Source organism: Cucurbita pepo, chromosome 1 (genome assembly GCF_057944985.1).
Source record: "Cucurbita pepo subsp. pepo isolate OVF chromosome 1, ASM5794498v1, whole genome shotgun sequence".
NCBI classification, from domain to species: Eukaryota; Viridiplantae; Streptophyta; class Magnoliopsida; order Cucurbitales; family Cucurbitaceae; genus Cucurbita; species Cucurbita pepo.
This window is the reverse complement of record NC_141798.1, coordinates 274,413-284,892: the sequence shown is the minus strand read 5'-3', so window position 1 is coordinate 284,892 and position 10,480 is coordinate 274,413. Positions and strand designations below refer to the sequence as shown.

Here is a 10,480-nt window from a genome sequence, read left to right as displayed (position 1 = left end):
TTACAAACTAGCGTACATATTATTTTTTGTTTTTTTTTAATAATCAAAATAGGATATTAAAACAGTTCATACAGAAAATAATATTTAATTTTAAAAATAAATACATTAAAGTTTAAATTTCATTTTTTTGGGTCTCTCATAAGCTCTCAAATGCATATTTTAATTTATGAATAGAAAAAAAAAATATTTTGATTTTCCAATTAAAAAAATGCTTATTTTAATACTATTTACGAATCCAAAACAAACCCATATCTACAAGTTAATAAAAATATCTACAATCACGGTTTTTTTTTTTTTACTTCAACAACACAAGTAGAAAGATTAAATATTTTTAAAGCTTAAATATTAAAATAAAATATATTTTGAAAAAACTAAAATAAGTATTTTGAAAACCCACATAAAAATGGTAGCATTCTAAAAGTTGAAGGCAAATAGCCATAGTTTGGTTGGGTGTAAAATTTGACCGGTTAACCTTTGTCCCAATCCACGTTGTCAAACTCGCATGCAACACATGCGCTCAAAGTGGGCATGGCCTCAAAAAGAACAAAGAAAACTACAATTTTATTATAAAAAAAGTTGTATAATTTCTTTTAGATAATATATTTAATATTAATCTAATTTATATATATGTATACTATATTAAATTTTGTTTTCATTAAAAAAAATATGGAATATTTATTATTGACGTTTTATAAATATTTTAAAAATAATTTGAAATAAAAAAAAATATTAGAATTTTAAAATAGAGTGATAGCCATTAAAATTCTGGTTTAGTTGAAGTTTAAAAAAATAACATTCAAATATAGTCGATGAAAGGTAATATTATAATTTTTAGAAGAATATATGTATTTTTGAAATAATAGAATAAATTAAGGTTATTGTATAGGTGTGTGTATATATATATAAATATAATATAACCTATTTTTGAAGTAATTAAACAAAAGTGAGGGTGAATTAGAGCTGACTGTGCTTCTTCATCTTTCTACGCCGACTTGTTGACCAATCAACAGCATGGATTTGAACTCCAAAACCTTAAATTAAAAAATTAACAAAAAAAAAAAAAAAAAGGACCCAAAATATACAATATGGTGAATTAAAACTTTTCCGTGTATATAATATATATATATATATATTTTACTAAAGTAATGTACAAAAATGAAATAAGCTGAAAACTGAAGGGCTAAGTTGGAATTTAGACGCAAAAGAAAATAGATGTGAGAGAAAAGAAAAGTAGTTTGATGGGTTCGATCATTTTTTTATTTTATTTTTGAGGCACAGCCGCATATGCAGATTTCTTGTTCGATAATTATAAAAGGAAAAGGAAGCAGAGCAGAAGAGAGAGTACAGAGAGAAGAAGAAAAAACCCCGCAAAGAATTGAAGTGAAATCAGAGGGAAACGAAAGAATGGTGGATTAAACCAGCACATGGTTCTTCCGGTGGGAATGACGAACAGTGAGGTTGGTGGTTGTTGGGGTAACAGCAACGGAATTTTCAGCTTCGATATGCGAGCTACTGATTCCGATCGAAAAGGAACCTTCTCCGTACTCCTTCTATACCTCCTTTTGATTCTTATTTTACCAAGCATTTAAAACCCAAATCCTTTTCCAGTTTCTTCTTCTTCTTCTTCACTACCTGCTGTTTCTCCATCTGATCCTGCTTTTTCTTACTCCAATCTGGTCTTCTTTTCGTGTTTCTTCTTCTGGGGGTGCCCAATTTTGACTTGACTTGTGTTTCCTTATGTCTATCGAATCAGGTTAACTCTCTTCGCTGATCTTCGACCCTTTCTTACATATGATCGTTTTTTACTGGATTCTGTCCTTGGGATGCTTAAATCGGTTGCCTGATTCATTCTTGAGGTCTCTGGCATCATTTTGGCTGTAAGGTTTCGTTTTGTGGTTCCTTGTTCTTGTTGTTGTTATTGTTGTAGGCAATGATACTGGTCTTTGTTGGGTTCTCTGGTCTTTGGGGTTGTAACTATGATAGGATTTTGGTGTAAATACTGCTAGATTTTGGGGTATCTCGGGTTTGTTCATAGCTTTCTATATATCCTTCTCTTGATATATTTCCTGGAGGATTTGTTAATTTTTTTCATCTTCTCTGGCTTTTGGCCCCCATTTTGAGAGACAGAAAGAGAGGGGAAGAAATACATAGTATACAGTCTTGAGACTCATACATACACATCCCAAAGCACCCCATCATTTTTAATTGTGGGTAATATCAGTTTCTTCTTTTTTATTGGAACTTTTGTGGGTATTTTGTTTCCAAGGGATAGGTTTTCCTTTTCCTTTTCCGTTTTCTTATTATGTGTGAAAGACAATAAAAGATTTCCATATTTGGAACTTGAAAGAGGAGTGGTCTTATACTGTTTCAATTTTGAGGGGTCATCGAGGTTTTAATTCTTCTTGGATGATTGAATCTTTATGGGAATTCCTGATAGTTCTCTATCAGATCTGATTGAGAAGGTTAGGTCTTGGATTTCCTGGGGACCTGATTCATCAGTGTGCTTATCAGAAGAATTTGTGGCGCCTAACAAAAGTTACAAGATGTGTTGTGAGTGTGATATGAGCTTCTCAAAGACTTCTCTAGTATACCTGTGCCAGAGTTGTAGTCAATCATCTTGCAGAAACTGTATTCGGGGTTATGAATCTTATGTTGTTCAATCAGATGTTATGAAGGTGGGTAATGAAGCTGTGAAGACAACCAAGTCGTGCAAGTTTTGTTCTGATGGCAACCTACGGCATGAAGGTGGAGGGAGACATAGTGAGAAAGTATATTCTTCTGTCTCTCCCAGATATAGCCCAGAAGCTCCTTCTCCCAGTTATCATGGTACATACAAGTCTCCAAAGAAAACCGAATCAATTCCTGATGATCGCTTGTGTCGATATCTTGAGTCACAAGATTGTGGCTATTCTCCTTATGCAGCATCAAATGGGCTTTTAAGCTTGTTCAATGATCATCCATCTCCTATTTCTGTTCACCACTCTCCCAACTGGTAACATTTGATTTGAATTCGAATGCATGTTTCTCCTAATACCTATTGGTATTCTTGTACTTTAAATCAAGAACTCAAATTATATGTAAAATGTTGTTGCCCCTCCTTGATGTTCAAATTCTTCAATTTCCAATACTAATACAGGATAGTGACATGAAATGATTCGATACACTTGTCTCATTTAATCTTATTGTAATAATGTAGGAGTGATGAAGATGATGGAGAGGATTCTGGGAGACATTTTTTTAGCCCATCAAGTGATTATTTTCGTGACAGTTCAGACATAGAGTCAAGTAGTATTAGTACTAGAAACGAGTTCTTTAGTTCTCATTTTGAGGAATCAAGTCCTTCTGCCAGCCCCTCAAGGAGTGATTATACTTCAAATAAAGCTGATCATGTTGTACAGAGTCTAGATCCAGGTCAAAGGTTGAATCTATTGCCTCAAGAGGCTGAGACCATTTTAAATAGGTCTGATGATAATAAACATCCCTTCTCTAGTGTCCTGCCATCCACTCAGAACCAAGATGAAAATGCAGAAACACTTTTAGATTTTGAAAACAATGATCGAATATGGTTCCCTCCACCTCCTGATGATGAAAGTGATGAGTTGGAGAATAATTTCTTTGCCTATGATGATGAAGACGATGATATTGGGGATTCCGGCGCTATGTTCTCTGCGAGCAGAAGCCTTTCTAGCATGTTTCCAGCAAAGCAAAATTTGCATGAGGAGAATAAGGAGCCTCTTAGAGCTATGGTTCAGGGCCACTTTAGGGCTCTTGTTGCCCAACTGTTACAGGGGGAGGATATCAAATCTGGAGGAGATTCTGTTGAGGACTGGGTTGATGTAATTACCACAATAGCCTGGCAAGCTGCAAATTTTGTGAGACCGGATACTAGCAGAGGAGGCAGCATGGATCCTGGGGACTATATAAAAGTAAAATGTGTAGCATCGGGACACCCTCGTGAAAGGTATAACTTATGGCTATTTGATACTGCAGCTTGGAATATCCTTCTGAACACATAGCTTCAATGTCCTTCATGTCTATATCGTATGTTTTGACTAATGTCTTGAAGTTGTTTATCTTTTTTCTGCAGCACACTTATAAAGGGAGTTGTTTGTACAAAAAACATAAAGCACAAACGCATGACCTCACAATTCAAAAATGCTAGGTTACTTCTTTTAGGAGGATCCCTTGAATATCACGAAGTTTCTGACCACTTAGCTTCTTTTAATACATTATTACATCAGGTACTTGTAACTAATTAGTTCGTCTTATTTTTACACATACTTAAGTTTTCTATGCAGACAAAATGCTAGAACTAGTTAGTAGTTTTTTTTCTTTTTTTGACTTCTTATTTTTCTGCATCCTATTTTTGCAGGAAAATGATCATCTGAAAACAATTATTTCAAAAATAGAGTCTCTCCGCCCCAATGTTCTGCTGGTGGAAAAAAGTGTTTCTTCGCGTGCACAGGAATATCTGCTGGCCAAGGAAATATCTCTGGTGCTGAATGTTAAAAGGCCCTTACTAGAGCGTATAGCCCGTTGCACCGGTGCTTCACTTACTCCATCAATTGATCATATGTCCATTTCACGATTAGGACATTGTGAACTTTTCCGGTTAGAGAGAGTGACTGAAGAGTATGGGACTGTCAATCAAAATAAAAAAATGTCCAAGACCTTGATGTTCTTTGAAGGATGTCCAAAGCGCTTGGGTTGCACGGTAATTCTTGCTAGAAAATTATTTGGTTTCTTGTGGATACTTTTTCAAAATGTTTTTGTTGGCTACTTTTGAACACCCTTTTTTCATTGAGGTTTAATTTAGGACTTGTTTAACTTTTCTGTCTTTAGTTATGTTTTCTTACTTATACAAACTAAATAATATAATGCATCAATATTCGCTTATGCTTTAATATGTTGATGAATCTATTTTGGTACCTTGTTGTAATACTTCTACAGTGAGTGTTTTACTATATTGTAACCTTTCAATTTTCTTTAAGATGTTCTTGTTTCGTGTTTAAAAAATGTCGATGAATAGTTATTTAGTAAACAAAAAGACAACTCATGGAAACAAAATATTTGGTTTTTTGGTTATGTAAATAGTTTATGCTTGATTGTCAAAGGAGTCATGATATGAATCCTGTGGACTTAGAAAAATGTTATTTTGTAGAATTTCTGTTTTGCTTCTAATCATGTCACAATTCTTATCATAGGTCTTGCTGAAAGGCATGTGTCGTGAAGAACTTAAAAAAGTTAAACATGTTGTTCAATATGCAGTATTTGCAGCATATCACTTATCTCTTGAGACTTCCTTTCTTGTGGACGAAGGTGCTTCTCTGCCTAAGATGCCTAAGCGCTCTCTTTCTGTTGAAGATAATTCATCATCTGGGAATCCCAATGTTACAATGTCATCCAATTGTCTAGTTGATGTCTCCACTGGATATAAAGTTTCTTCTCTTAGTGCTGAGCTTGAAGAATCTAAAATATATCCAATGTATCACCACCTTGATAATAATAACTTTCTACTGTCTACTGGCTTTGAAGAAGAGTCTAGCATCGTTGATACATTTCCTGGCATATTCAATGATCATTCACCATCCGATGTTGGTCTAAATCCATCTCTTAGTCATTATGAGGAATTAAAGGATGGTGAAACAGTTCCCTTCGATGTTCGAAGTCTTTCTGAATCTGAATTGGCAGAAACTTTGGAACGGAGAAGGGAGAAATCTGGAGGGATTACAGAGTTTCAGAAGTCTGAAAGTTTTGATGAAAACGATCTCTCTAGTGAATGCTTCTCAGCAGCAGATACTCACCAGAGCATTTTGGTATCCTTTTCAAGCCATTGTGTACTTAAAGGAACTGTATGTGAGCGCTCTCGTCTTTTGCGCATAAAGTTTTATGGCCGTTTCGACAAGCCTTTAGGGAAATTCCTATGCGATGATCTCTTTGCCCAGGTTTATTTTATTTCCTTATTCCGTATATATCCAATTGAAACATAAAGTTGACTTCTCTGGGTAGCTGAGTAATTGTGGTTTGGGTTCTTGCTGCAGACATCAAGCTGTCGATCCTGTAAGGAGTCCGCTGAGGCCCACGTTCAGTGTTACACCCATCAGCAGGGTAATCTTACAATTAATGTTAGACGCCTACCCTCTATAAAGCTTCCTGGGGAAGAAGATGGCAGGATATGGATGTGGCACAGGTGCCTCAAGTGCGCCCAAATAGATGGAGTCCCGCCAGCAACTCCTAGGGTTATTATGTCTGATGCTGCCTGGGGGCTTTCTTTTGGAAAATTTTTGGAGCTTAGTTTCTCAAACCATGCAACTGCAAATCGAGTTGCAACTTGTGGTCATTCATTGCAGAGAGACTGCCTCCGTTTCTATGGGTGTGTTGGGCATCTGAGTTCAGCATTAGTTTTAAAATTGTTATTGGATGTTGATTGTCACTGAATACGAAATTTCCACAGGTTTGGGAGCATGGTTGCGTTCTTCAGATATTCGACCATTGATATTCTCTCTGTTACCTTGCCCCCTTCTGTGCTCGAGTTCAATAGCCATGTTCAACAGGAATGGATATCAAAAGAAGCTTCAGAGGTTGTCTTGAGAATTCAGAATGTAATTTACATGATTTTAGAATCTTGCTTTTGTTTACTCAAGTACTTTATTGGCTTTCAATCAGATCATTGGCAAAATGGAAAGCTTGTATGCAGAGATTTCTGATATTGTTGATAGGATGGAACAGAAAAGCAAGTTGTCCATGCAGGAATCGTCAGACTCGAGTGAGATGCAAAGCCACGTCATGCAATTGAAAGAACTGATTCAAAAGGAGCGAAGTGATTATATCGTAAGTGCTGAGAACAATTTGAATATGATAAACTTGTATTTTTGTCATTGCACATTTGTATATGAATCTATGTTTAATATTTACGGGTATCTAATTAATTGCCTGCTTTAATAGGGTTTGCTGAAACCTTTCATGATGGAACCTTCGCTACTGGGGATGATTTCTGTCGACATTCTGGAACTAAATCGCTTGAGGCGTTCCCTATTAATTCATACACACTACTGGGATCACCGCCTTTATTCACTAGATTCTCTCCTTAAAAAGATTTCAAATCCCAAGGCTGATGTATCGTCTCCTCTAAAGAGAGTTTTGAAAAGAGATTCTGCTCAGAGTGATGACAAAATTGAATTTGGCTGCAATGAGAACATTCATGAATCTTGTTTGGTCCACAAGTCTGCTGGAAATGATTTACAATCAATGCAGAAGGAAGAACCCACAGCATTAGAATGCTCCAAATCAACCTTACATCAAGTCTGCAGGGAAGAAGAACATTCAGATGAGGAAATGACTGCCGTAATAGCCTCAATTGAAGGCATTCCTTCTTATGAATCAACTCTCTCTGAGAGAATAGATTGTGCATGGTCTGGTTCCGAGCAATCTGTGACGAAACCACAGGCTGTTTCGACACTGCAAGCACAAGAACCTCCAGACGGGGCAACGAAGCAAATGAGTCAAAATGATAATCCTCAACTGAGAAGGGTATTGATGTCACCTGTGAGAGTTCATTCCTTTGATTCTGCAATAAGAATGCAAGAGAGAATCAGGAAAGGATTGCATCCATCCACTTTTCAGTTGTCAACAATTAGATCTTTCCATGCTTCTGCAGATTACAATAGTATGCTGAGGGATCCTGTTTCCAGTTTAACTAGAGCTCACTCTCAAGTGTTACCATTTGAGACACAAAAGTTAAATTTATTACTCAGTTCAACTCCATCTTTTATCTCAGCATCTCATGTCCCGGAAGGCGTTCGTCTGCTGCTTCCACAGACTGGCAATATTGATGCAGTTATTGCTGTTTACGACAATGAACCTACTAGCATAATTGCATACGCCCTCAACTCTAGAGAGTATGACGACTGGGTTGCTAATAAATTTACCGACAATGAGGGAGGTCGGAATGTCCCTAGGATCATCGACGATTCTCGTCCTTCAACTCTTTCAGCTTGGCAGTCTTTTGGTGCTCTGAACTTGGACTATATTCACTATGGAAACTATGGCTCTGAAGATCCTACAACCCTGAGGACCCTGTTTTCGGATCCCAAAAAATCTCCTCATTTGAGGATTTCGTTCACCGATGAATCTTCAACATCTGGAGGTAAAGTAAATTTCTCTGTGACTTGCTATTTCGCAAAGCAATTTGACATCCTTAGGAAGAAGTGCTGCCCCAAAGGTGTGGATTTTGTGAGGTCTTTAAGTCGGTGTCGTAAATGGAGTGCACAAGGTGGAAAAAGTAATGTATACTTCGCCAAGTCTTTGGATGAAAGATTCATTATAAAACAAGTCACGAGAACAGAGCTTGATTCTTTTGAGGAGTTTGCTCCTCAATATTTCAAGTACTTGTCACAAGCTCTAAACTCTGGAAGTCCAACTTGCCTTGCAAAAATTCTTGGGATCTATCAGGTAAAAATATTTAGGAACTACTTCTAACATTTGAATCCATGTGAACTAAATTCTACCTTAAACCAAATTTATAATTTAACCATTAAATAACTATTTTGGTTTACGAAGTGTTTGGGATATTTGTGGCAGGTGACTGTTAAACACCTGAAAGGTGGGAAAGAAGTGAAGATGGATTTGATGGTGATGGAGAATCTTTTCTTCATGAGAAATATCTCAAAGGTTTATGACCTCAAGGGATCTTCACGATCTCGTTACAACCCGGACACGACTGGGGCAGACAAGGTTCTACTCGATCAGAACCTTTTAGAAGCATTGCGGACAAAACCTATATTTCTTGGAAGCAAGGCCAAAAGAAATCTTGAAAGGGCCATCTGGAATGACACATATTTTTTGGCGGTAAGAAGCTGCATTCTTGAATTCTGATATCAGTCTTTGTTTTTGCATTTGGTTTGGATTAACTGAGCATGAGAACTTGGATGGATGGATGGATGTTTGTTTGCATTCAGTACTTAATAATTTCTTCATGTTGGAGCAAATATACTGATTTTTCACGTTGTTCTTCAGTCAATTGACGTTATGGACTATTCGCTTTTGGTCGGGGTTGACGAGGAGAGGAAGGAGCTTGTGTTAGGCATCATTGATTTCATGAGACAGTATACATGGGACAAGCAGTTAGAGACGTGGGTAAAGGCGTCGGGGATACTCGGAGGGCCGAGGAATGCTTCTCCAACTATCATCTCTCCGATGCAATACAAGAAACGGTTTCGTAAGGCAATGACTTCTTATTTTCTCACAGTTCCTGATCAATGGTGTTCTTGATTTTGTGATGGATCATTGTATTCTTTTGTCCATGAAAGCATTTGTTGATCAATAAAGGGATTGCAATTGCAGATAAATCTGATGGAATCCCTCTCATTCTTTTGTTAAACCCCTTTTCACCTCTTAACAGTTGTGTACAAAGAAACAAAGATTTAATGGGAAATCTTCATTAACATCTAACACGTGGCTGAACTTAGAAAAGAAAATTGTTACGTAAGCCTTACGTACGTGTGTGAGTGTTAGTGTCAATTTTAGTTGCTTTTTTTTTATAATACTTTTTAATCTTAAAATATGCTATGGGTTTGTGTTTTTGTAAAAAGATGTTGGACTAAAACCATTATCTAACCTTTATTTTATTACAAACAATAACTAATCCCATAGTGGACTTAAAAAAGAACATCTAAAATATATATTTTATTGGAACTTTTCAGAAACAAATTTTGTTTCTTTCTCAAGTAGTAATTGTTATCTATATTTAAAATTTTGAAAACTTAATTTTTTTCAAATATTTTGACAAATTGAAATCAACCCTTTTGAGGTGAACTTTGAATCAGAGCTATAATGGATGGTGGGCTTTGAAAAAGTGAAAAAAGTTCACTTCTTTTCTGTTCAAATGGAAGGAGAGAGAGAGAGAGAATAAACAGTTTCTATTTAGAGAGAGAAAAAGTGGTGAAGACTTTTTAGGCATTTTGGTGGTGCGAAGATGGAACTTGGAAGACAAGTAGAGGAAAATATGGGGAAGAGGGGTTGGCCCCATGGAGCATGTTTATTTCAACATGCGCACCTAACTTATATTTAGCAACAATAACAATAGTAGTAATAATGAATGATGCTATACTTTCCTCCTTATTGATTCAATATATGTATGTATATGTGACACCGTCCATCATTGACGAGGTCATATGGTATATAAGAAATATGATGAGCATGTCGTGGCTCCTAAAGGATTCATCCTCGTGTGGTATTAATGACTTGATAATTTCCTAAACCTGAAAGAGAGCACCATCATTTTTAAGCCAACTACAATACACATGTAGTTAGGTCATTAATGATAAACAATTCTCCATTTGTGGTTAGTTAGAAACTCTCTAATTATCCCCGACATAGCATTTTGAAAACGTGTAGAAGCATGTACAAAACATATACATCAATTGACACCACATCATACAAGAAACTCCTCCTATGGTTATGGTTATGGCTACAAATAAAT

The 10,480-nt window shown here is 36.2% G+C and overlaps 1 protein-coding gene across 1 annotated transcript; it reads left to right on the top strand.

The window, feature by feature from the left end:
- Window positions 1–1,262: 1,262 nt before the first annotated feature.
- Window positions 1,263–9,347, top strand: LOC111779085 (putative 1-phosphatidylinositol-3-phosphate 5-kinase FAB1C). Its single transcript, XM_087121336.1, has 12 exons — window positions 1,263–1,541; window positions 1,754–2,992; window positions 3,197–3,961; window positions 4,088–4,241; window positions 4,373–4,714; window positions 5,205–5,945; window positions 6,042–6,373; window positions 6,455–6,581; window positions 6,667–6,831; window positions 6,946–8,451; window positions 8,581–8,847; window positions 9,016–9,347. The coding sequence occupies exons 2-12, from the start codon at window positions 2,421–2,423 to the stop codon at window positions 9,268–9,270; spliced, it is 5,226 nt and encodes a 1,741-aa protein (XP_086977462.1). The 5' UTR covers window positions 1,263–1,541; window positions 1,754–2,420; the 3' UTR covers window positions 9,271–9,347.
- The last annotated feature ends 1,133 nt before the right edge of the window (window positions 9,348–10,480 follow it).

Excerpts from the sequence above, each read along its gene's own strand:
- LOC111779085 (XM_087121336.1), top strand. The coding sequence starts at position 2,421 with ATGGGAATTCCTGATAGTTCTCTATCAGATCTGATTGAGAAGGTTAGG. Across the intron at positions 3,962-4,087 it reads TCGGGACACCCTCGTGAAAG|CACACTTATAAAGGGAGTTG; the intron begins GTATAACTTATG and ends TTTTTTCTGCAG. Across the intron at positions 8,452-8,580 it reads AAATTCTTGGGATCTATCAG|GTGACTGTTAAACACCTGAA; the intron begins GTAAAAATATTT and ends TATTTGTGGCAG.